Raw genomic sequence first — 27770 nt, 5'->3', positions numbered from 1 at the left:
CAATACTTTGGCCACCTGATGGGAAGAACTGACTCCTTTTCCAAGGAGTCACTGGTGCTGGGAAAGACTGAAGGCAAGAGGAGAAGGGGATGGCAGAGGATGAGATGGTTGGATGGCATCACTGACTCAGTGGACATGAGTCTGAGTAAACTCTGGGAGCTGACGATGCACAGGTAGGCCTGGCGTGCTGCAGTCCATGGCGTCACAGAGAGTCGGACATGACTGAGCAACTGAACTGAACTGAACTATACTCCAAAATTAATTTTATTTTTTAATTTATTTTAAAAAAGAAATAAAAATAAAAGCAGCATAGCGGGGACTCACTTTGCCACAGCAGTATCACACCTACTCTTCTAAGAAACTAAGCTTCGAGTTTCTCTTAAGTTTTCACAAGTAAGATCCCTTTAATCTGGAACCCACCTTGGAGAGTGACTTGTCCAACCTCTGCTTGTCCTAGATGGAACCCTAGGGAGGGAATTTCCTCTCTCAGCTAATAGAGTTGCTTTCCAAACACCACCATTCAGGCCTCAAATTTCCGTGACTCTCAGCTGTAGCATAATGTCTTCCTCCTCACTGAAGAAATATTGTAGGAATCTGGAAGGCACTGCAATAGTTGCCTAGTAGAATACAGATCAAAACCTTGCTTCATTTAAACAATGCATCTTCACCGAGCAATCCATTTTAAAGGCATTACAAAAAAAGTTAACCATTTTCTAAGAAAAAAAAAAAAAATCCAGGCAATTCATTTCATGAAAGTACTGCTATCCTACCAAGACATATCAGAAGAGTTACAGAAGAGCCTGACAAAACCATAAACAGGGCTTCACATATATAGGCTTTACTACCATTCAGTGGTGGTGAAATCAACACACCAGGAGACAACTGCCGTTGGAAAGGCAGTGTGTTACACTCACAGATCTCAAGAGGAGGGGTCCTCTCCCCCTCGGGAGGTCACATAGGGGAGCACCAGTACTGGTAAGGGTTGGAGGAAAGGGGCAACTACAGCAGGAGCCCTTACTGTGGCTTCTGTGGAAAAGACCAGGCAAGGCGGGGAATCAGGCTTACGACTGGCTAGTTGGAGAAATTTCAGTGGGCTCTGTGGCACTGGGGCAAACCCTAGTAGTCTGGTACTTGGTCCTCAGATGATTAGGGATGGGGGGCCAGAGTGTGAGAGCCCCGTAAGGAAGATGAGCTCTGTATTGTTCACTGTGCATTTGACAACACACTCTCAGTTTACTTCACTCTGTATGACAGATTCTAGGTCTGCCCACATCTCTAGAAATGACCCAATTCCATTCCTTTTTTTATGGCTGAGCAATATTCCATTGTATATATATGTACCACAGTTTCTTTATCCATTCCTCTGTTGATAGGCATCTAATATCACAGATTAATGCATATATGTGAAATCTAGAAAAATGGTACATAAGGATCTATTCTCAGAGCAGGAACAGAGATACAGACACAGACAGTAGACATATGGACATATGGACATGGTGGGGGAGATGAGCGTGGGCTGAACTGGGAGATTAGGACTGACATATATACGATCACGTGTGAAACAGATACCAGTGGGAAGCTGCTGTGTAGCACAGGGAGCTCAGTAGGTGCTCCGTGATGACTTAGAGGGAGGGGATGGGAAGGAGGGTGGTCCAAGAGATATGGCTATATGTCCACATATAGCTGACTCACTTTGTTGTACGGCAAAAACTAACACAACATTGTAAAGTGATTATACTCCATAAAAAAAAGGTATACTCTTGGATGAGTTTATTATAGGAATTGGCCAACTCTGGGAGAGGCAGTCTCTCCCTGGATGACAAAGTCCCAGGTGTCAAAGCATCAGAATACAGAATAGAACAGAGATGGGTAATACAAATGATTGGGAATGATGGGGAATGATAACCAGGGGAGAGTGAAATTGTAGGGTCAATATTATCACCAATTATTTGTTCTTTTCTCACTTCACTCTGAATAGGAGACTAGCATGCATGTTTAGTCACTAAGTCATGTCCGACTCTTGTGACCCCAAGGACTGTAGCTTGCCAGATTCTTCTGTCCATGGAATTCCCCAGGCAAGAATACTGGAGTGGGTTGCCACTTCCTACTCTAGGGGATCTTCCCATTCCAGGCATTGAATCCACATGTCCTGCATTCTTTATCATCTGAGGCACCAGGGAAGCCAGGAGACTAGTTGTAATCTGTATTAATATGTTAGTCCTCCTTCCTCCTGCCTTTGGAGGATGCTTCTTGAATCTGCCTTCTCTGTGGAGTCTCATACAGCTTTTTGGAGCAGGATGCTTTAAGATGTCAGTGCTTCCTAATCAGAGAAACTCTGAGTAGCCAGATTATTGTGGAGCTAAACTCCATGCCCTGCTTCAGAGGAGCAATTGCAGTGCAGTACAGGTGGTACCTGGTACTGGGTGCTCATTTTAAAGAAGAAAACACATTCTGAATGTGGGCAAGAGACCAATTTTAAGAGGAGGTTGACTTTTACCCATATATGAGTCTTTGACTTTGGGTTAGCAAAAGACTACTTCAAGATCCCAAATTTTAAGTTTAAAACATAGTCTAAATTAGTGACATCATTTGTCCAAGGCAAGTTGCTTTCAAGATATGTAAATTACAGTATTGTCTTTAGTCAGAGATGTTTAAGGTCTATTGGTTAGTATTTTATTTTCTATTTTCCTTGAAATGACAACTTTATTCCTGAGGGTTTCAAGTTGTAGTAAGAAGAAATATTTACAGATAACATTAAAAGATAAAAAGACAATCGCTTGTAAAACATCTTCTTGATGGAATCAATTTAGAGTGGTGGGTTACTGCACATGGTCTTTTTCTTTTTGCCGTGCAGCGTGTGGGATCTTACAGACTTTTCAGGTGACTCAGTGGTAAGGAATCTGCCTGCCAATGCAGGACACACAGGTTTGATCCCTGGGTCGGGAAGATCCCCTGGAGAAGGCAATGGCAACCCACTAAAGTCCTGGAAAATCCCATGGACAGAGGAGCCCAGCAGGCTACACTCCAAGGGATCTCCAAAGAGTTGGACACGAGTTGGCGACCAACGACAACATGTGGGATCTTAGTTCTATGACCAGGGATTGAACCTGCTCCCCAGCATTGGAAGCTTGGAGTCTTAATCATGGGAGGTCAAGGAAGTCCTAGCACATTGGTATCTGAGAGAACAGTGGCTCACATCAAATGGCCCAGCCAGCCCCAGCACAGTGCAGTCAGAACAGAGAACTGATGCCTTGGTTTAACTCAGGCCTCCCTGGCCTTGTTCTCAGGCTTGTCACTTGGACCTCTCTAATTCTCGGTTATCTCCTTTGTAAACAGAGACCATAAAAAAGGGGTTTTTAACAGAATTTTCAAATTGTGGTAAAATACATATGGCATAAAATTTACTATCTTAATCACTTTCAAGTGTATGGTTGAGGGACATCAAATATATTCACACTGTCGTGCTACCATTAGCGCGGTCCACCTCCAGAACTGTTTTCATCTTTCAAAACTGAACTCTGTACCCATTAAACAAACACATCCCGTCCCTTCTACTTCCAGACCCTGGCAACCACCACTGTATTGACATTTTCTGTCTCTATGAATTGGACTATTCTAAACATCTCATGTAAGCAGAATCATACATTTATCTTATCTAGACTGGCATATTTCACTGAATGTAATGTCCACAAGGTTCATCCATGTTGTAGCATGTGTCAGAATTTCCTTCCTCTCTAAGCTTGAATAAGAGTCCTTTGTATGCACATACTGCTGCTGCTGCCGATGCTAAGTCGCTTCAGTCGTGTCTGACTCTGTGCGACCCCATAGATGGTAGCCCACCAGGCTCCCCCGTCCCTGGGATTCTCCAGGCAAGAACACTGGAGTGGGTTGCCATTTCCTTCTCCAGTACATGAAAGTGAAAAGTGAAAGTGAAGTCGCTCAGTCGTGTCCGACTCTTCATGACCCCATGGCTGCAGCCCACCAGGCTCCTCTGTCCATGGGATTTTCCAGTCAAGAGTACTGGAGTGGGTTGCCATTGCCTTCTCTTATGCATATACTACTTTTTACTTATTCATAATACTTTTACTGTGGATATTTGAGCTGCTTCCACATTTTGGCTACTGTAAATAACGCTGCTATGAACGTGTGTGTACCTATATCTTTTTGAAACTCTATTTTTGATTCTTTGGGGAATATATCCAGAGTGGAACTGCTGGATCATGTGGTCATTTTATTTTTTAATTTTTTTGAGAAACCATCATGCTGTTTTCCACAGCAACTGCACCGGTGTACATTCCCAGGACTGGATATTTGTAAATGTCCTTTCCACACCTAAATTTCTAGGACCCAAAACCTGTTTTAAAATAATCCCGTTAAGCCATTTCCTCTTTACCCGGACATTCTGATCGCCAAGAGAAAATGCCCAAGCATCTTTTACTTGGGAAAGCTTCTAGTAATCTTTCTCTTACAATGGATCTGGGGCGAGAACCCTCCTGCCAGGCTGTTTCTGTTCAGTTCAGTTCAGTTCAGTCGCTCAGTCGTGTCCGACTCTTTGCGATCCTATGGACTGCAGCACGCCAGGCTTCCCTGTCCATCACGAACTCCACTCCGGGATGCCTACTCCGGGAGCCTACAGTATAAACAGTATGAAAAGGCTGTGATTGCTCCCTTGTAAATACGCCCTTTGGGCAGTTTCGCGTAAAATAGGCGTGGAGGCTGTCCAGAGATCCCCGGGAGCAGAAGCTGATGTTCCCGCGTTGCCCATGAAAGTGGACGACCGAGGGTGGGGTCCGCGGCGGGCTGGGCAGGACCTGGGCGCGCACCTGCGGCGCGGGCTCCCGCGGTGGGAGGGGCGGGGGCGGCGCGCGGCCTCTGCTGGGACCGTCCCGCCGCCAGGGCGCAGCCGCGCTCCGACGGCCACTGGGGCGCACGGCGGCCGCGCCTGGGGTACCAGGTGAGCCGCGACCTGGGCGAGCTGGGTTCGGGGCGCGAGGGAGCCGGGTGTGGCGGGAACCCGCGCGCTCATCCGGGAATGGGGACCTGGAATGCGGGATGCCCTCACCCAGAGGGAACAGAGCCTCCGGGCCAGTCTCTGCTGCAGGACCCAGCGAAGGTGGGAGTCCCGGGCCCCCAACTTAACCGCAGGTGTAGCACCCCGCGTTGTGGTATGGAGGAGGGACGCACCTGGGGACAGTTAAAGCCTAGAATGGCCGGAGATTTGTCTCAGGGAGACCTGGAGAAGTTCCTGACTGTGGGTTTCCTCTTACCCTTTTCGAGACCAAGGGACTCTGGGGGCAGGGAGTTCCTCTCTGACATCGATTGGTTCCCCGCTCCGGATGCCTTCTTAGCTCACACTGTGTGTTTCTGGACTTTATCGTGTTAACAAAGTCCAAAGATGCTGTCTGGCAAACCCCACCACAAACAAGGGGACAAATACATTTCCCCCTGAAATGCTTTTATTATATCTTGTTTTGTTTCCTTGCTGTAGATTAAGGTAACTAATACCATCTCTAAAGCTCCAGATTGTATGCAAAACTTGTGTGTGTCTTTATGGGGATTTCCATAGATTTTCTTTAATTGGGAAATATCGATGATCAAATAGCTAAAATCGCATCTTTGGGTTCCATCAGCATGACAGGTCCTGAGGGTCCTCAGGGTACTGGACTTGCAGATTCTTGTCTGAAATTTTGGGTTTGTGGGAAGAGTTGGGGAGAGGGGTTTCCTTCAGGGTCCAGGGCAGACAACATTCACCCTCATCACAAAGGAGGGCTAAGAGTTGGTCTGTACAAAGTACAAAGTTCAACTAGTTTATAAATATGTAGATGAGGAAACAGGGGCTTTCCAGGTGGCACTAGCGGTAAAAGAACCCGTCTGCCAATGCAGGAGACATGAGAGACTCGGGTTCGATCCCTGGGTTGGGACGATCCCCCACAGGAGGAAATAGCAACCCACTCCAGTATTCCTGCCTGGAGAATCCCATGGACATAGGAGCCCATCCATACGGTTGTGAAGAGTTGGCTACAACTGAAGTGACTTAGCATGAAGACAGGCACACACAGATAAGGAAACCAGGATGAACCTTTGTGAATGAAAGGTGTATCCAAGGTTTCTCTCGGTAACCACATGCAACCCCAGCTGCAGGGTTTCGGAGGACTCCAAGGGAGGGTGAGAGGGCCAGGGAGCTGTGTCTCCCTGGTCAGCTGGCAACTTGGGGAAAGGAGGAGAGAATGGATGGTAGCTTAGCCTTAGAGCAGCACTAGGAAAACCCAGGGTGTGCTGGCGGGAGCTGCAGAGGAGTGGGTTGGGGGAGGGTTGGATAGAAGTTTACTGCAAAATTCTCAGCTACCCGAGAAAAATCACACTGCATCATTCATCCCACTGGATTTGTTCTCTCCAAGTGGGCAGGAGTCCTCCATGGATGTAAAGCAGTATATGCAGCCCTGTGAGTAGACACCATGTCTGTCCTACCTTCTTTATCCACAAAAACATGTGAGGTTCATGGGCAGGCTGGTCTTGGGCTGGAGGTCCTGAGCTGCGTGTTTTCAAAACACTGACATCCTGCAGCTAGCCTTAAACCCTTGCAATCTCTTCCCACTTTCAGAGAAAGAAAAGTAGAGGCTAAAATGATGGGGTTTTTCCATTATGAAAAAATTCCCAAATCTTTGGTGCTGGCTTTTATTTGTGTGCCATCTAGTTTAGTTGAAACATATCTATCTGGTTTTGTTGAAGCGTGAGAGATTATGATCTGTAGTTTACAGAGAGTCTGACAGTCCTAGGTGTCTGTAACCTCCCTACGATTGAGATCCACTCTTGTGTCCAAGGGTAGGAAATAGACTGCATTATTCCACAATGTCCTTTGAATGGACATGGCTCCTTTGTGGCAGTCTGGTGCTCTGGTAGCAGCTGTGAATCGCACAGGACTCTAGGACTGATGAAGAAAGAAACTGCCTTGTTCTGCTTGGTTCACGGTCCCGACTAGTTTTCACCTCCTGTTCACACGTGTTTGGTAAACTCAAACCGTTCCTTCAGTGAAGTTTAAGGGATGGAGGTGACATTTCTCAGTCGGTCACTCTTCAATAAATCCCACATTGCACTGTTGCTTTTCAAAACAATGAGGTGGTTGTTTCTACCTACAGCCTGCCTTTTCCTGATATGATTATGCTTTAAAATGGCCCCATTAACATGGCAGGGGTTTATTTGCAATGACAGAAATTAATTTTGCTCCTTACTTTAAAGCCATTAAAAGAACCAAACTTTTTTTTTATTTCAATAACAGTTGCTGCTTCAACTAGCTTTTTGGCACAAGATAAGTTTAGCTAATGTTACTCATGATTCTTTTATTCACAGATGTGTTTATTGAGGCCCTCTGTGTGTCAGCCCCTGGGGTGGGAGGTGACTTCTTGTTTCTGCTTTCAAGGAGTCCACAGATAGGCGATGAGGTCTTGAATCTGGACTTGCTAAGAACAGATTTCAGGAGGTGCTGCTTCGGGGACTCCCTGTTTTCCTTGGGATTTAAATGACTGCCTTCCATCTGTGCATGAGTGCATTATGGCTTTTGGCCAAGGGACAGGCTGTGGTCTTCTGGCCTCACAGCATCCTTGCTGGTCAGCAGCGCCAACTCCTATCACCCCTAGTGCTGTGTCCGTGATAGTTCTGCCGGTAGCATCGTCCCTGAGGGTAAACCAACTGGACCAGGAGAAACACATTCCCTTTGGATCAGGAATACATGGTCCCAGGGAGCACTCAGGCTTCCCTGGTGGCTCAGATGGTAAAGAATCTGCCTGCAATGCAGGAGACCCAGGTTCAGTCCCTGGGTCAGGAAAATCCCTTGGAGAAGAAAATGGCAACCCACTCCAGTCTTCCTGCCTGGAGAATCCCATGGATAGAAGAGCATGGCAGGCTACAGTCCATGGGGTTGTCAGAGTTGGACACGACTGAGTGACTAACACTTTCACTTTTGGGGAGCGCTGGCTTCTCGAGTGAGGATTCTGACAACTGCCCTCCCCAACTCTGGCAGGTTTCCTATCCTTGAGCTATTCTTGCCCCAATTTATTCAAAATAAAAGTGATAGAGGTTTAAATGTATTCTGAGGTTTCTCTTGAAATCCCTTGAACTCTGTCAGACCTCAGTGCCTTTGCACATGCTGTTTTCCTTGCCTAGAATGCCTTCCTCTCCTCTTGCCTGTTTCCTGAAAAGCTGAAATGTTCCCTTCTAAATGCTGTTCCTTTAGTGACCTGTCCTGTTCCCAGGTAGCTAATCCCTTTCTTCTTTGTAATATAGTGAAAGTGAAAGTGTTAGTCACTCAGTCGCATCCAACTCTTTGCAACCCCATAGACTGCAGCCCGCCAGACTCCTCTGTCCACAGAATACTCCAGGCAAGAATACTGGAGTGGGTTGCCATTTCCTTTTCCAGGGGATCTTCCCAAACCAGAGATCGAACCCAGGACTCCTGCTTTGGAAGCAGATTCTTTACCATCTGAGTCACCAGGGAAGCCCTTGTTATATCAGTACTATTGTACAGCCTTGTTCTATTCATCTATCAAAGGACTTAGCAATTAACATGTGAAAGTCGCTCAGTCATGTCTGACTCTTTGTGACCCCATGGACTATACAGTCCATGGAATTCTCCAGGCCAGAATACTGGAATGGGTAGCCTTTCGCTTCTCCAGGGGATCTTCCCAACCCAGGGATTGAACCCAGGTCTCCTGCAATGCAGGCGGATTCTTTACCAGCTGAGCCACAAGGGAAATCCAAGAATATTGGAGTGGGTAGCCTATCCCTTCTTCAGCAGATCTTCCCAACCCAGGAATCAAACCGGGGTCTCCTGCATTGCAGGCAGATTCTTTACCAACTGAGCTATCAGGGAAGCCCCTAGCAATTAACAGCTACCATTTATTGAGCACTTATTATGTGTCCAGTGGTGTCCAAGTGTTTTTCTTGGCTTTTGGGTGGTGGTGGTAGTGGTGGTATATTGACAGTTCTGTGAGGCAGAATTGTGCTTTGTTAAAATAGTTTCTGTCTATCTCCCCAAGTAGGCTGTGATAGTGGCTTGTACATCTGTGCATGTTATTCATTTGGTATCTCTAGGATCTGGCAGAGTGCCTAATTAATACACAGTGGGCACTGCATAAATATGTAAGTGGATACATTTTACCAACAGCTATTTACATCTGAATAATAAGTTAATTGTAAGTAATTCTTCTTTTAAATGAACATCATGCTGAAATACACAGTCAAAATTTTAGCAAACACTGATAAGCAAGAAGAAGAAAGTTAACGTACAACTCCCCCTCCTTCCCAGTACTGGAGAGTGTAAGCAACTTGCTTAGGGACACACAACTCCTCTTTGACTGAACAGAGTCAGGGTCAGGCCCTCTGGTTTATTGCACTCTAGCTCTTAACACTGCATGGAACTGCTGTTCCTTCTTCCCCTTCAAATGCCGAGTGCCCCCCTCCCCCCACACACAACATGAACAAATGACATTAAATGGCTTGGAAGAGCTGAAATTTGAAAATGAAATCCACCAGACACATCAAGTTGGAATGCATGAAATCTACGTTTAAAAATGTACAGTGTTCAGTCGCACCCCTTCCTATCGCACCCCTCGTTTAGGGCCATCCCGACTGAGAGGTGCAGAGTGAGGCAGTTTGGAAAGAGAATGCATTCTAAGTCAGACAAACGGAGGTTCGAATCCCACCTGTGCCACTAGATGTTATCAGGAATAGGTTGCAGTTTTAGTCTCTTCTGTAAAATAGAGATAAGAAGAAATATTTCTCAGCTTTTTGTCAAGTTTAGAGGTAAGACTGTGGTGAAGCGCCTCATGGGTGATTATTTTGTTTTGGTGACTGAATCTTTTTTTAATTTTTATTTTATATTGGAGCATAGTTGATTAATAATGTTGTGTTAGTTTCAGGTGTACAGCTAAGTGATTCCATTGTACATATATCTATTTTTTATCAAATTTTTTTCCCATTCAGGTTATTACAGAATATGGTTCAGAGTTCTCTGTGTTATACAGTAGGTCCTTGGGGTGGGGGAGGGAGGATCGATTAGGAGTTTGGGATTGACATGTTCAGGGGGGTGCTCAGTCACTCAATTGTGTCTGGCTCTTTGTGACCCTTTGGACTATAGCCCACCAGGCTTCACTGTCCGTGGAATTTTTCAGGTAAGAATACTTGAGTGGGTTGCCATTTCCTCTTCCAGGGTATCTTCCCAACCCAGGGATCGAACCTGAGTCTCCTGCATTGCAGGTGGATTCTTTACCTGCTGAGCCATTGGGAAAGCCTAGAATTGACATGTACACACTGCTATATTTAAAACAGATAGCCTATGCATGACTAATGGTGGATCTTGTTGTGGGTAAGTCTCTAATGGTGATACCTTAGAGCTTGCCCCAGTAGCAGCCTGGCTAAGCTGTTTTTCACAGCTACACGTAGGGTTTTCCACCCAAATCCTTCATTTTAATTCTTATGAATTGCATCATTTAATTCTTATGAAGTGAAGTGAAAGTCTCTCAGTTGTGTCTGACTCTTTGCAATCCCATGAACAATACAGTCTGTGGAATTCTCCAGGCCAGAATACTGGAGTGGGTAGCTGTTTCCTTCTCCAGGGGATCTTCTCAAGCCAGGGATTGAACCCAGCTCTTCTGCAATGCAGGTGGATTCTTGGCCAGCTGAGCCACCAGGGAAGCCCTTTTAATTCTCACAGCATTTAACTTTTATATCATTGTTAGATGTCTTTAGTAACTTGCCTTACAGTCATTTTCTTAGAAATTCAATTTCTTCTCTTTGGAGATTAAAGAGAAAGAAGTGGCCAATTGGGGCTGTTCAAGCAGTTTTTGTTTAAAAGTGGATCATTGTTTTCATTACCCTACCATTAATGTTTTCTATTTTCCTTTATCAGCGAGTTACTTTCTCTTGGTCTGTATTGCCAAACTGAACTCTCTTGTCTTCTTGCGAGATGAAAGGAGACAGCCATGAATGAGCCACTAGATGATTTTGCAAATGCCTCTGATTTCCCTGATTATGCAGCTGCTCTTGAAAATTGCACCAGTGAAAATATCCCACTCAAGACGCACTACCTCCCTGTTATTTATAGCATCATCTTCCTGGTGGGTTTTCCTGGAAATGTGATAGCCATCTCCACATACATCTTCAAAATGCGGCCCTGGAGGAGCAGCACCATCATCATGCTGAACCTGGCCTGCACCGACCTGCTGTATCTCACCAGCCTTCCCTTCCTGATTCATTACTATGCCGGCGGAGACCACTGGGTCTTCGGGGACTTCATGTGCAAGTTCATCCGCTTCGGCTTCCACTTCAACCTGTACAGCAGCATCCTCTTCCTCACCTGCTTTAGCATCTTCCGCTACTTTGTCATCATTCACCCCACGAGCTGCTTCTCCGTCCACAAAAAGCGATGGGCCATGGTGGCCTGTGTGGTGGTGTGGATCGTGTCGCTGGTGGCCGTCATACCCATGACCTTCCTGATCACAGCTACCACCAGCACCAACAGATCCACCTGCCTTGACCTCACCAGCTCGGATGACCTCACAACCATCAAATGGTACAATCTAATTTTGACCACCACCACTTTCTGCCTCCCCTTGGTGATAGTGACGCTCTGCTATACAATGATTATCTACACCCTAACGCAAGGACCTCAGACGCACAGCTGCCTGAAGCAGAAAGCGCGCAGGCTCACCATTCTGCTGCTTCTCGTGTTTTATATATGCTTTTTGCCCTTCCATATCTTGAGGGTCATTCGGATCGAATCTCGCCTGCTTTCCATTAGCTGCTCCACTGAGCATCAGATCCATGAAGCATACATCGTTTCGAGACCACTAGCTGCCCTGAACACCTTTGGTAACCTGCTATTGTATGTGGTAGTCAGCAGCAACTTCCAGCAGGCCGTCTGCTCCATGGTAAGATGCAGAGCAGGTGGGGACCTGGAGCAGGGAAAGAAAGTCAGTCAAAAAAACAACCCTTGAAACACTCCATATCCTCAGCCAAATTGAAATGCTGATACTTTTATAATAACTTCTAAGAAGTCCGGACTGTCTCCCTCAGTGGGATTCTCAGTCAATACTGTGCACTCAGGTCATCATGTCCCAAAGCCATGGCGGGGCTGCTGTGAGTTCTTTGCCATCTCTTTACTGAGATCTCCCCTTGGGTAGGTATAAGAATGGGATACACACATATAAGTAAAGTATTCAGATGCCGAGTTGGAACCATGGGAACTCAGGGCCCTCTGGGAGGACATCTAGTCTCACCAGCTTTATATAAAATTACACACACACACATATTTGCACATTGTTGTTGATGTTGTTTAGTTGCTAAGTTGTATTCAACTCTTTTGCAACTCCACTAACTCCCACCAGGCTCCTCTTTCCATGGGATTTCCCAGGCAAGAATACTGGAGTGGGTTGCCATTTCCTTCTCCAGGGGATCTTCCTGGCCCAGGGATCAAACCTGCATCTCCTGCTTTGGCAGGCAAATTCTTTACCACTGAGCCAGCAGTATATATATAAAAATTGAAGTTGACCTACTTGCCATAGATTTAATGCCATGATAAGAGAAAGCCAATCTTCTCACTTACATTTTTTTTTGGCTCAGGTCTGTTTATCATGAGCACCTAAACTACTCAAAGCCTTATTTGTGTATTTCTTAATATTCACTTTTTAAAAACCTCATGTCTTAAATTTTTCTCAAAATTTGCTCTGAAATTACTAAACTGGTTTTCACTAGGCTTTAGTCAGTTTTGTAGATTAAAACAACTCAGTGTGATCAAAGATCTCCATGCAAATAGCTGAAACTAATACTTGTAAGATATTTGGGAAATTATGTTTTTATTGTTGTAGATCATTTAAAACATTGTTATTGAGGGTCTTCTCTGGTGGTTCAGTGGTTAAGACTCCATGCGTCCACTGTAGAGGGCACAAATTTGATCCTTGGTTGGGGAACTAAGATCCTGAGTGCTGTCCAGCATGACCGAAAAAAATTTTTTTAATAATTAAAAAAATAAAAATTCTTATTGAATTTATAAAATTTTTTTTAAGCTGTACTAGTAATTATCAACATTTCTTGGAGAAGGAAGAAGCACTTTGGGGGTAATAGAAGTACTTTAAAACATAATGTATATTTTTTCTTGTTTTTTTTGGTTGTTCAGTCATGTGTCCCTTTGTGTCCCTTTAGATATAGCCGGCCAGGCTTCTCTGTCCATGGGACTTTTCAGGCAAGAATACTGGAGTATTCATTTCCTCCCCCAGGGGATCTTCCTCACCCAGGGATCAAAACCAAATCCCTCGTGTCTCCTGCATTGCAGGCTGAGCCATCGGGGAAGCCCCATGTATATATTGGGTATTAGAAGGGGAAAACAGGATGAGATGGTTGGATGGCATCACTGACTCAATGGACATGAGTTTGGGTAAACTCCGGGAGTTGGTGATGGACAGGGAGGCCTGGCGTGCTGAGATTCATGGGGTCACAAAGAGTCGGACACGACTGAGCGACTGAACGGAACTGAACTGAACACTGTTTTGATTTCTGTGAGAAAATATTCTAGGAAACACTGATTCTCCTTAGATACCTTTTCTTTTGTGTCTCTGTTGAAAATATGTTCTCTATTGTAACAGCTGAAGCAATTTCTGAATTGTGTGTACTTAATTAGCACTAAATGTAAATATTTAAGAAAATGCCTAGCCTGGATACTCAAAACCTTGGTAAATGTGTTGATACAATTAATAAACTAATTTAAAATCACTGAATAGGCTGATAATAGTTTTCTGTGAAAATGCAGCCTTGCTGCTGCTGCTGCTAGGTCGCTTCAGTCGTGTCTGACTCTGTTCGACCCCATAGACAGCGGCCCACCAGGCTCGCCCGTCCCTGGGATTCTCCAGGCAAGAACAGTGGAGTGGGTTGCCATTTCCTTCTCCAATGCATGAAAGGGAAAAGTGAAAGTGAAGTCGCTCAGTCGTGTCCGACTCTTCGAGACCCCATGGTCTGCAGCCTACCAGGCTCCTCCGTCCATGGGATTTTCCAGGTAAGAGTACTGGAGTGGGGTGCCATTGCCTTCTCCAAAATGCAGCCTTACCACCATTCTATTTACTTGAAGCTTATGTTCTCCATGTTTATGGTACAAAAATAAGAACCAGTTATGGAATAAGGCTGAAGCATATGATTTAAACAAAGCAGAGTATATCATAGGAACACTTTGTGATTTTTGGGATCTTCTAGAACTTGCCATCTGACTCAGACCTAAGTGAGGATGCTTGTTGGGACACTCCAGGCAAGCAGGGGAGAAAGAGGAAGGCCAACACCTCTGCACATGAACTTCTCTGAATGATGGTGCCTCTCCACACAGAACCTTCTGAGCCATCTTCTCCTGGGCTTTTGGGATCTTAGTTCCCTGACCAGGCTCAAACTCAAGCCCTCAACAGTAGAAACTTGCAGTCCTATCCTGAGTTGCTGTTGTTGTTGTTTTGTAAATACCACGTGGAGTGATTTACAATAGCCAGGACATGGAAGCAACCTAAATGTACATCAATAGAAGAATGGATGGAGAAGACGTGGTACATATATGCAAAGGAATATTGCCGCTGCTGCTGCTGCTAAGTCGCTTGAGTCGTGTCTGACTCTGTGCGACCCCAGAGACAGTTTATTACCCAGCCATAAAAAGGAACAAAACTGGGTCATTTGTAGAGACGTGGATGGACCTAGAGACTGTCATACAGAGTGAAGTAAGTCAGAAGGAGAAAAACAAATACTGTATATTAACACATATATGTGGAATCTGAAAAAAAAATTGGTATAGACGATATTATTTGCAAAGCAGATGGAGACACAGACACATAGCACAAAGGTGTGGTCGGGGGGAGAGGGAGGTGGGATGAACCAGAAGATGGGGATTGACATATATACACCATTGATGCTATGTATGGAATAGGTAGGGGCTTCCCAAGTGGCTCAGATGGTAAAGTGTCTGCCTGCAACGAGGAAGACCCAGGTTCGATCCCTGGGTCAGGAAGATCCCCTGGAGAAGGAAATGGCAACCCACTCCAGTACTCTTGCCTGGAAAATTCCATGGGCGGAGGAGCCTGGTAGGCTCCAGTCCATGGGGTTGCAAAGAGTCTGACACTTTGTCAACTCGTGCCCAACTCTTTGCGAGCCCACTTTCACTTTTCATGACATAGCTAAGTAAGGAGAACATGCTGTACAGCACAGGGAACTCTACTCAGTGCTCTGGTGGTGGTGGTGGTTTAGTCATTAAGTCGTGTCCGACTCTTGCGACCCCATGGACTGTAGCCTGCCGGGCTCCTCCGTCCATAGGATTTTGCAGGCAAGAAGAAGGAAATGCCTTCTCCGTGCTCTACGCTGACCTAAATGGGATGGAAATCCAAAAAGGAGGGAATATATGTATACTCGTAGTTGACTCACTTTGCTGTGCAGTAGAAACTAACATAACACTGTAAAGCAACTATACTCCAATAAATTTTTTTTTAAAAGCCCTTTCACTTGAGGCCTTACTTTTCCATCTGAGTAGCCACACAGTGTGATTTTTGCTGTTGTTGCTGTTGTTTAGTTGCTCACTCATGTCTGCTTCTTTTGATACCCCATGGAGTGTAGCCCACCAGGCTCTGTCCATGGGATTCTCCAGGCAAGAACACTGGAGTGGGTTGCCATTTCCTTCTCCAGGGGATCTTCCCGACCCAGGAATCAAACCCATATCTCCTGTATTGGCAGGCAGCTTCTTTACCACTGTGACATTCAGGAAGCTTGAGTTGCGTTCAAATGTCCCCTGGGAACCTGGAAGCTCAGTATCTGTCCTCCCTATAAGCCCCACGCAGGGATACGCAGCTCCTCTCCTGGGCCATTACCTAAGCGTGACCAGATAGATCAGCCTTTCTACCATCATTGTTATTCTGGCTCTGGGCTCAAGCCCCTTGCCTTTCTATTTCTTATTCCAAAGGTTTCACCCACCAGAGAAAACCCACCTCAGTCTCCTTCATCTCAATCTCAACTTGTTACCGTCGCTTCTTTTATCCTTTTCCTTCTTCCCACAAATGTACAGAACAACAAATCATCTCTCTTTCTGATGCCGATTCCTCCCACTATGTCTTTGGACCTTATTCTGCTCTCTTAGGGACTTGTGCCAACACTCAATCCCACTTTCTCAGATTTTTAACATCTTGATTACCCCAACGAGTTGACCTTAGCTGAGGAACATGCATCATTGTCCTTTATCCTCAGAATTCCTTCGCTTGATTCAGCAGTTCTGTCATTCTCTTATCTGACCGGTTCCCTGCAGTCGTGGGTCAGGTACAGATGACTTGCTACCCTCCAGGGTTCTGCTGATATAATGTAATCACGATGATCCTAGCTAAATTAGATTCAAAGGGTCACTTTTCTTTTCCCGAGTAAAGCGTTGTGCACAAATTGTGCCGGAGGATGCAGTTTGGAACTGAAGCCAAAAAAGAGATTGATGATACTTCTGAGACTAGAATGGGACCTGAATGCCCTTTGCCCAGTTCTCCCAGTTGTAGGCAGAGAAAGGGTAAGAACAAAAGAGCAGAGCTCTGGCTGTCTGCCTGGAAGGGAGCTGGCTGGTCTTCCCATAGCCTAGGGATCGGAATCTGCATCCAGACACACCTGTTCTGAACTCAGGAGACAGTAACCCCTCCACTTCATCTTCAACATGTGTGGGTGTGTGCTCAGTTGTGTCCAACTCTTTGTGTGTTGGACTGTAGAGCACCAGGCTTCTCGTCCATGGGATTTTCCAGGCAAGAATATTGGAGTGGGTTGCTATTTCCTTCTCCAGGGGATTTTCCCAACCCAGGAATCAAACCCATGTCTCTTGCATCTCTGGCCTTGGCAGGCAGGTTCTTTACCAATAGCACCACCGGGTAAGGCTTCAGATGATCACAAAAATTAGAGAAATTAGCAAGTGACCTCACATAGCCATGCCTTAATTTCACCAAGAATCAGCAATCTACCATCCTTATTTCATGTATCCTTTCCCATAGATTTTTTTTTTTTCCCTAGAACATCCAACATCGAATCCTAGAAAACATAGTAGGCTTCCCTGGTGGCTCAGATGGTAAAGCATCTGCCCACAATGCGGGAGACGCAGGTTCGATCCCCGGGTCAGGAAGATCCCCTGGAGAAGGAAATGGCAACCTATTCCAGTACTCTTGCCTAGAAAATTCCATGGATGGAAGAGCCTGGTGGGCTACAGTCCATGGGGGTTGCAAAGAGTCAGACACGACTGAGTGACTTCACTTTCACCAATAAATTCTTCCACATTGATCTTGTTCAAAACACATGATACCAAAACAAAATATAAAATGATCACTTCACATTATCTAATATCTGATCCATATTTTCTCTCCCCTAGTTGCCTCAAATTGGAGAAGGCAATGGCAACCCACTCCAGTACTCTTGCCTGGAAAATCCCATGGACGGAGGAGCCTGGTGGGCTGCATACAGTCCATGGGGTCGCTAAGAGTTGGGCACGACTGAGCGATTTCACTTTCACTTTTCACTTTCATGCATTGAAGAAGGAAATGGCAACCCACTCCAGTGTTCTTGCCTGGAGAATCCCAGGGACAGAGGAGCCTAGTGGGCTGCCGTCTATTGGGTCGCACAGAGTCGGACACGACTGAAGCGACTTAGCAGCAGCAGCAGCAGCAGTTGCCTCAATGTGTCCTCTTGTAGTTTTTTTTTTTTTTTTTTTCCAAATCAGGTTCCGAACAAGGCGTATGTGTTACACTGGGTTGATATCTCTGTTAAATTTCTTTTAGTCTATTAGGGTTACCTCTCCCTTTATTTATGAACAAGTCCTGTCGTTTGTTCTCGGAAATTTTCCACATTGTGAATTTGATTGTTTGAAGTCCTTTTTGTTATTTATCAACAGTCCTCCATGCCTTGTATTTGTTTTAAGTTGGAAGGTAGAACTAGAGGTAGAATTAGATACAGGTTCGTTCTTCCCTCCTTCCCACCCTGCTTCCTTCCCTCACTTCCTCCCTCCTTCTCTCTTTCCCTCTTCTACTTTTTAAAACGATATCTATTTATTTATTTGTATCGGGTCTCAGTCACAGCACTCAGGATCTTTCATTGTGGTGCATGGAATCTCTAGTTGAGGGGCAGGCTTAGTTGCTCCACAGCATGTGGGATCGTAGTTCCCCAACTAGGGATCAAGCCCGCATCCCTTGCACTGCAAGGCAGATTCTTAACCACTGAACCAGGGAAGTCCCTCTTTCCTTTCTTTTTCAGACGCTCTGATCCACCAGAGGAGGTGTGTGATGTCTGACTACCTTGTAATGTGGTGATTGAGCAGGGTTTCAGGTTGTATCAGCATGGTCCTTCAATCATAAAACTAGTTTTCTAATCATTGCTTATTGGTGTCATAATCCTTTCACCGCGGTTACTTTAAAATTCAAACATTCTTCTGCCTTTGTCAGTCATGGCTTTCCTGTAAAGATCTTTGATGCCTCAACTGCCTTTACCCCTTCCACTCTGAACACATCTCTCACTGATCAGGTTTAGCTATTCCTCCACCTGTGGAAAGACATGAGGAAGGAATAAAAAGTGATATGGAAGCTTCCTCTCCAGTATTTCCTCCAAGAGAGTGTAAGTGTTGATAGAATTTCTCTTCCATATGAGAACAAATTTTTTTGATGACCATGAATTTTAAGTTTCAATGGAGTACAATTGCTTTACAATATTATGTTAGTTTCTCCTGTACAGCCAAGTGAGCCAGCTACATGTATACATGTGTCCCCTCTTTTTTTGAATTTCCTTCCCATATGGAGTCACCACAGAGCACTGACTAGGATTCCCGGTGCTATCAATAGCGTTTATATGTCAATCCCAATCTCCTAATTCATCCCACCCTTTCTCCCCCTCCTTGGAATCCAAACATTTGTTCTCTAGGTCTGTGTTTCTATTTCTCTTTTGCAAATAAGACCATCTACACAATGTTTCTAGATTCCATGTGTAAGTATTAAAACACGATATTGTTTTCCTCTTTCTGACTCACTTCACTCTGTGTGACACTCCATCCATGTCTCTACTAATGACTCAACTTCATTCCTTTTTGTGGCTGAGTAATATTCCATTGTGTATATGTACCACATCTCCTTTATCCATTTCTCCATTAATGGACATTTAGCTGCTTCCATGTCCTTGCGATAGTAAATATTGCTTCAGTGAATATTGGGGTGCATGTGTCTCTTTGAACTCTGGCTTTCTATGAGTCAGATTTTTGTTCTTTAACTCTCTGAGGTTTACTCATCACAGCCAAGCCTGTGATCCATAGGGTTGGAACTCTGTCCTTGGGGAAGGAGCTCATCAGAAGAGCTTTCTTACTGCTGCCAGGTTTCTCCTCCAAACCCACCTTATCGCCTTTGTGTATCCTTTTGGGCCAGTGGAGGCCAATTTGTTTTCCCCCTAGAGGTTCTGATAAGGAGCAGAATAAGACATCATTCATAACTACAAGGCCAGGTAACACTTAGGGTCAAACATTATTTCCTGTTCTGATTTTATTCTTAAATTCTACCCAGCACCATTCAATATAATCTATCTGATGTTATACAATTAGCTCAAATTATATCAAATGATAGAAGAGCAATAATGTAAAAATGACTGAAGGGTGAGAGCCACTTCTGTTACTGAGTTCCCAGGAAGAAATTAGATCCTAGTACACACTGGTGCTTTTTTTTTTTCAGTTCTGTTTCCTTTGCTATGCTTCTGTCTGAATATTTTCTATTGATTGTGCCTTGTATTCTATGCAACTTGCTATTAAGCGTATCTATTGAATTCCTAATACCAGATACTATATCTTTTTCATTTATAGGATGTACATTTGTTTCTTTTAATGAACTCTACCATGTCAGTGAATTTCTTTGTCTTTTAATCTATTTTGTCCTCCTTTCCCCATATTTTCTAGAACTGAATAATCATAGTTATTTTAAAGTTCTTATCTTTCCATATCTGGGTTACCTTTGGGTCTGCTTCCATTGACTGCTATCTTCCTCATTTTTATCAACCACATGGTTCTGTCTCCTTGCATGTCTATTTATTTTTGATTGAATGAATGAACTTGCCTGTGAAAGAATCAGGCTTTCCTGAGAGGTTTTTGTTTCAGTTATTTTACTTTTCAATTGTAAAATTTCTGTTGATCTCCATTGCTCTCTGAAAGTTACACTGGTCTCATTCACTGAATAAATATTTTTTTTCTTTAGCTCTTTAAGCATGTTTAAATAGCTGCTTTAACATCATTGTCTATTAAATCCAGCATCTGGCTTGTATCCCTTTCCCCTTTCCACTTTTTCAGTTTGAGCAAACCCCGGGAGCTAGGGAAGGACAGGGAAACCTGGAGTACTGCAGTCTGTGGGGTCACAAGGAGTTGAACTTGACTGAGCGACTGAACAACAACTCTCTTTGGAGGCCAGAAATCTGAACCAAGTTTCACTGGGCTGACGTCAGGGAGTTGGCGGTCCTGCCTTACTTCTGGGAGCTCGAGGGGGGAAGTCATTCTTTGGCATGTTCCAGCCCATATGCGCCACCTGCATTCCTGGGCTCATGGCCCCTCCTTCCTCGTCAAAACCAACAATGTGTCATCTTCAAATCTCTCTGACTTGGGCTTCTATGTGAATATCTACCATGTCTGACTCTGACTCTCCTGACTTCATTTTTTTGTAACTCTTGCAATTCTGCAGATAATTCAGGGTAATCTATTCATCTCAAAATCTGTCATTAAATCCCATCTGCAAAGTCTATTTTTCTATGTAAAGAAACATGTTTGGGACTTCCCTGGTGGTCCAGTGGTTCAGAGTCCATGCTCCCAATGCAGGGGGCCAGGGTTTGATCCCTAGTCAGGGAACTAAGATCCCACACCCTTCCATCTGTGTTTTGGGCTTTCCTGGTGGCTCAGAGGGTAAAGAATCCACCTGTAATGCAGGAGACCCAGGTTTGATCCCTGGGTCAGGAAGATCCCCTGGAGAAGGAAATGGCAACTCACTCCAGTATTCTTGCTTGGAGAATCCCATGAACAGAGGAGCCTGGCGGGCTACCATCCATGGGTCACAAAGAGTCAGACACAACTGAGTGACTAAGCATGTAGGTAAATGTTTACAGGTTCTGGGGATTAGTATGAGGACATTTTGGAAAGGTTAACATGCAGCCTATCACAGTGGTTTCTTAAAGGACAACCAGTTAAAGCAATAATAATAACAATATAAAGTGACCTAGAGGTCAATTTTTAATTGCTTTCTTTGGCTGTGGAACACATTCTTCTATTTTGTGTGTCTTGATGTTTTACTGAATACTGGGTATTGTGAATAAACCATTGTAGAGACACTAGATTCTATTATTGTCCTTTATTCTATTATTTTCCTCTAATAGACACATCAATTACTTGCTAAGCACCTGGAAATTGCATTGACTTGGTTTTACAATTTAACAACAGATTTGTGAAAAGCCCGAGATGTTTTCCAAGCCCTTCTAAGAAGCAGGACCCAACTGCCAAATTCTGTTTTTCCTACGGTTTAGTCCAGACTTGGAGAAGGCAATGGCACCCCACTCCAGTACTCTTGCCTGGAAAATCCCATGGACAGAGGAGCCTGGTAGGCTGCAGTCCATGGGGTCGCTAAGAGTCGGACACGACTGAGCGACTTCACTTTCTCTTTTCACTTTCATGCGTTGGAGAAGGAAACGGCAACCCACTCCGGTGTTCTTGCCTGGAGAATGCCAGGGACCGGGGAGCCTGGTGGGCTGCCGTCTATGGGGTCACACAGAGTCGGACACGACTGAAGTGACTTAGCATAGCATAGCAGTCCAGACTTGATTTTAGGCTTTTTCTTAAAGCATGTCTAGAACAGACAGCCCTTACTCTAGGGCATGGTCTTTACTCCTAAGGGACAGGTTTCTGTTTCTCTTTGAAAAATGAGTTAACGAGGTGTTAAGGAGGCTTTTCCTCTCTAGGTGGGTGCAAACACCAGTGTTGACCAGAAGTGTCTCTGATGCCATAACAACCTCTTCGTGGTTGATTTCAAGTAGTCTGTCCACGCAAACATGGCCCTTGGCCCAGGAGTCAAGAAATCTCCATGTATTTCTGCCCCTTCTATCTGCATCATTGGTGCTCTGCTTCAAACATTTTAGATACATCAACAATGTTAAACTCTGACCTCTGGCTCCTTGGCTCAGTGGGATTTCTGTGCTCTGGTTAGACTCCAGAACTCTGTGCCATGATCAGGAAATTATGCCTAAACAGCGAGCTGGGGCGAATGTGAGGCTCACAGTCTTGCCTTGTCTGCTGTCCCATGCCTGAAAGCCTTGGATTCACGTATTTGGCCCAGTTTTTTTTTTTTTTTTTAATTTTACGTGTTGTTGTTTCACACGTTGCTCAGTCATGAGATACTCATTTTTCTAGTAACTTTATTTATTTATTATTCTTAGCTGTGCTGGGTCTTTGTTGCTGCGTGGCCTTTTCTCTAGTTGGATGAGTGGGGGCTCCTCTAGTTGTGGTGTGAAGGCTTCTCATTGTGGTGGCTTCTCTTGTTTGCAGAGCACAGGTCTTGGGTGCTCAGGCCTCAACAGTTGCGGCACACAGGCTCAGTTGAGGCTCCCACTCTAGAGCACAGGCTCAGGAGCTGTGACATAGGGGCTTGGTTGCCCTGAGGCATGTGGGATCTTCCAGGATCAGCACGTAGGATCTTCCTGGACCAGGGATCAATCCCATGTCTCTTGCACTGGCAGGCAGATTCTTTACCACTGAGCCACCAGACACTCTGCCCAGTTTTATTCATTGGAAGGACTGATGCTGAAGCTGAAACTCCAATACTTTGGCCACCTGATGCGAAGAACCAACCCATTGGAAAAGACCCTGATGCTGGGAAAGATTGATGGCGGGAAGAGAAGGGGACGACAGAGGATGAGATGGTTGGATGGCATCACTGACTCAATGGACCTGAGTTTGAGTAAACTCCGGGAGTTGGTGATGGACAGGGAAGTCTGGCATGCTGCAGTCCATGGGGTCACAAAGAGTCAGACATGACTGAGCGACTGAACTGAACTGAGGAGAGGCTCTCTTTGTTCTACTGTAGTCTATGGCAGGTGAGGGAGCAGGACCTACGTGGAACACTTCCTGTTTCTTTCACACCAAGAGACTGCTAAGCTTTTGAGGTTGAACCAGAAAGATTCTTGACTTGAGGACAATTTTTTGAAACCTATAATTAATACCCTCAGAAGCCTGCTTGAAACAGACAGGAGTTCAAAAGGAAATGATCATTCGAAGAACAAAGAATAACTCTGAGATACTAAGCTGGAGGAGATTAGTGAGGTTGTATCAAACGCCCTCCATTCCCTGCCTGTGACTTGATACGTCCTTTGTACCTCTGCATCCCGCAGTTGGGCATATTTCTGGCATCTTATTTCTATTTACCCTAACTGTTTGATATCTAGAAGAAAGTCTTAGGGGCTGGTAGTATGATGCCAGTGGTGTTTCCTGATCTCAGTGCGGGTGAAGCTCCCTCTGACTTTTGTTCTTTTGTATACATTTGAGGTTTTGGAACAGTGGGACTTTTCAAAGTGCACCGAAACCACCGAGTTTCTTGCAGTTGCTTGGTTTCCTTATTTTTATTTTGTCTCTATGATTCCATATTATATGATATAGGAGTATATGGTACGTGATAATGTGACAGCATTTAATTTGTTCTCCATGATTTGAAAATGTGCCCCTAGCCTGATCATATTGTTTTTCTTTTTGGAAATGCTCGTTAACAGTACATTCATGCCTCTAAATGATGCTTTTTGGATTAATCACAATTCCTTCCAGAAACATTTGAAAACTAAATAAAGGTGCATAAACATTCTTTATTCTGTCTATATCTTTGCTTATGGAATACAGGGTTTTAAAGAACAGAGGAATACCTACATGTTTAGAATTCCTATATCATTTTAAATTTCTGTTCAGGTTAACTAACACCAGCATCTTCTAAACTTCTACTGTATGCAAAGTACTATGTTATACCCTGGAGACATAAACCCTAATAATAACCAATTTTGCTTTCAAAGATACTACAGTCTTGCAAACTAACTGTATTATACATGTGTGCCTTTTAGGTTGAGTCTTTATATTGTCTTGTAGTTAAATCTCAATAAAATGTTATCATGTTCTTTTCACCATTTCAGTTTATTATTATTCTAGTTATATCTAAAAAAATCAATCCAAAGGGCCATTTCATGAACACATATAATTATCTCAATCCCTCTCACCAGTAACCCTAGGTGGTAAATCCACAGAAATTTCCAAGGGTGCTAATTGTACATGATTAAATGCCCCATTTATCTGTTTAAATCCACCTAGAAGATGAACACCACCGCAGTATTTGGTATTAAATGCTTATTATTATCCCATTGTCAGAGACCACATTATAAATATCTGTATCTCACGTCACGGAAGTCAAGAAAAAATCTACAGTTTACCACAAAATGATCTTCTTTGTATAAATAAACTATTCATATCTTCTTCAGCTTTTGTGAAATTTTCTCTAACCCCTCAGCCGAAGATAGCCAGTTCTACAAATTCTTTTTCTTATTTATGAAGCACTTTGGGCACTTTATCTTACAGGTCTTGGATTATCACTGTTCCGTATGCATGTGTTTCTTTTCTCCCCAGTGAGATTTTTAGCTCCTCCGACACATGATCATGTGATATTTCCAGCTCTTGGCAATATGCTAGAAGGTGTGATATATAGAACAATAAAAGATGTGAGCCTCTTATAGAATGAGGAATACCTGCTTTTTTAATCCCAATTCTTACTCTCCCAATTTCTGGGTATAGGGGATTCATGCTTAAATTGAATCTTTGGATTGCCTTCTGATTTTGGTAACAGGCTAGATTAAATTTACTCTACAACCTTCCAATTGGAACCAGTGAAAATGGCTAAAATAAAATATTTTCATAAACACCTATAAAAATGCTCACTGAGCTGGTAAGAAACTAAAGAATTCACAAAGGGAAAAAATAAATATGAAAATGGGAAGCTAGAATCAGCAGACAGCGAAGCAGCCGTTTTCCAAACAGGAGCTGCAAAATCACGGTGGTTTTGAGCCCAAGTTTTTGAGCCCAAGATACCTGTGTTGGGAAGAATAAGGTGATCATACCTCCTGATTTATCCAGGACAGTACTAGTTAATGTCTGTTCCCTGATGTAGTTATTAATTGCTCCCACTTTTATTATTAAAAGCATATGGAATGATACATGCTCATCTTAAGTATAAGAGATAGGACGTAATGTATGGAACTCAAAAAGGTAGGATTTCTAATAGACCTTTGCAAAACTCGGCCCATCAATGTTAGAGGGAATATTAAATAAGACTACAAAGCAGACAGGAACAGCATGTAAAATAGCCTGCATTTACTTTGACACTGGATGGAAGGAAAATGAATTTGCCCCTGAGAAATCATTGTCAGCATCAAACTCTCATGTAAATTTGTTGTTACCTGCATGTTAAAATTGAAGTTCAAGTGGAGAATTGAATTTAAAGTGATTTCCAGATGGATAGGACTACCAGGGAACTGGCAGAAAACATATGCAAGACCTCTCTGAGGGAACAGGGCTTTAACCCCAGTCTCCGAGAATTCCTATTGGTAAAATTTTCAAGGAAAATGAGAAACACATCTGAAAACAAATCAGAAGTGTCATCAGAAAGGCCCAATGGGTGAAATACATCAAAATTAGAGAATAGAAGAAAGAAATTGTCAAAGAGTTCATACGTGAGAAATATCAAACACTTATTGCAAAATAGAAGGTTTATTTTAAAAACTGAGGTTTTTTTAAAATTTATTTTTTAATTGAAGAATAATTGCTTTACAGTATTGTGCTGGTTTCTGCCAAACATCAACATGAATCAGCCATAGGTATACATATTGCTCCCGCCTGAACCTCCCTCCCACCTCCATCCCCATCCCACCCCTCTAGGTTGTTACAGAGCCCTGGTTTAAGTTCCCTGAGTCATGCAGCCAATTGCCAAAACTGAGTCTTGGGCCTTTCCTGGTGGTCCAGTGGTTAGGACTCTGAGCTTCCAACACATGCGGCATGGGTTCAACCCCTAGTTGGGGTCTAACATCTAGCATGCCACATGGCTCAGCCAAAATAAAAAAACAAATAAAATAAAAGACACTCCCAAACTGAGCAGCTTAAGAAAACCATTTATTTATTTACAAACTGAGTCTTGAAAAGAAGAGCGATGAAAGTGAGACTAGAATATTAGGAAGCAAAAACCCCTCAGACTTCTCGCACTAACAGACATAATAAATTAAAATAAAAATTTTGATAGGTAAAAACAGGAGACCTAACTCTGAAAAAGAAAATTGAAAATGAAATAGATAATTCTCTGGAATGCAACCCAAAGAAACAAGAAAATGAAAAATTTGAAAGAGTTCTGCCTTGAGGAGAAAGTGAGAAGGCCCAATATGTATCTGAGCAGATTTTTAGAAGGAGATAAAAAAAGAGACTGGGAAAAAAAACAGTTCAGTAATTAGGTCACAAGTATTTACTGTATTAATTAACAAGCAAGCAAATGGATTATAGAAAGGTTTTATATAGAACAGTGATGAAAATCTGTCCTAAACTAAGGATATGATTAATTCAGTTCTGTTTACTGGGAGTTATGAGATAGAGAGATAATCAATTAATTCAAGTGAAGTCAAGAAATAAGAGGGAAAAAATAAACAGAGAAGTGGGCCAAATGAGGCCATAAAATAAGATGGAAGAATGAATACAAGTATGTCAGTGATCACAATAAATGTGATGACTAAATAGTCCAATCTAAAGTCTAGATTTTCAGCTACAATAACAAAAACAGTGTTGAACTGGCCTAAAGATAGACAGATCCATGAATGCAATAGTTTGTAAGCAGAGTGACATTACATGGTCAAACTATTTTCTAACATGGGAAAATCCCATGGACGGAGGAGCCTGGAAGGCTTCAGTCCATGGGGTCACAAAGTGTCAGACACGACTGAACCACTGAGCACACATGCACCGAGTCAAAACTTGTTTGCTTTTGTTTTGAATGATTTTAACTTTATAAAATGGTGCAAAGATAGTGCAAAGAACTCATATATTTTCCTTACTTGGTGGTTGTTGTTGTACAGTCGATAAGTCCTGTCTGAGTCTTTTGGGACCCTATGGACTGGAGCCTGCCAGGCTACTCTGTACATGGGATTTCCCAGGCAAGAATACTGGAGCGGGTTTCCATATCCTTCTCCAGAGGATCTTCCTGACTCAGGGATTGAACCCACGTCTCTTGCACTGGCAACCGGATTCTTTACCACTGAGCCACCTGGGAAGCCCTTCTTACTTTGTTGCTCCTACTGTTAACATCTTACATAACTATGGTTCAGTTCAGTCGCTCAGTCGTGTCCGACTCTTTGCGACCCCATGAATCGCAGCACGCCAGGCCTCCCTGTCCATCACCAACTCCCGGAGTTCACTCAAACTCATGTCCATCGAGTTGGTGATGCCATCCAGCCATCTCATCCTCTTTCGTCCCCTTCTCCTCCTGCCCCCAATCCCTCCCAGCATCAGGATCTTTTACAATGAGTCAACTCTTTGCATGAGGTGGCCAAAGTATTGGAGTTTCAGCTTTGGCATCAGTCCTTTCAATGAACACCCAGGACTGATGTTCACTCTTGCCATCTCCTGTTTGACCACTTCTAATTTGCCTTGATTCATGGACCTAACATTCCAGGTTCCTATGCAATAT

General features: G+C 43.8%; 1 protein-coding gene across 1 annotated transcript; it reads left to right on the top strand.

The window, feature by feature from the left end:
• The first annotated feature begins 10673 nt into the window (after window positions 1-10673).
• Window positions 10674-12987, top strand: OXGR1 (oxoglutarate receptor 1). Its single transcript, XM_027557839.1, has one exon. The coding sequence runs from the start codon at window positions 10977-10979 to the stop codon at window positions 11988-11990; it is 1014 nt and encodes a 337-aa protein (XP_027413640.1). The 5' UTR covers window positions 10674-10976; the 3' UTR covers window positions 11991-12987.
• The last annotated feature ends 14783 nt before the right edge of the window (window positions 12988-27770 follow it).

This window comes from Bos indicus x Bos taurus, chromosome 12 (genome assembly GCF_003369695.1).
Source record: "Bos indicus x Bos taurus breed Angus x Brahman F1 hybrid chromosome 12, Bos_hybrid_MaternalHap_v2.0, whole genome shotgun sequence".
Classification (NCBI taxonomy): domain Eukaryota; kingdom Metazoa; phylum Chordata; class Mammalia; order Artiodactyla; family Bovidae; genus Bos; species Bos indicus x Bos taurus.
Note: the sequence above shows the minus strand (reverse complement) of the source record. Positions and strands in the feature narration are given on the sequence as shown.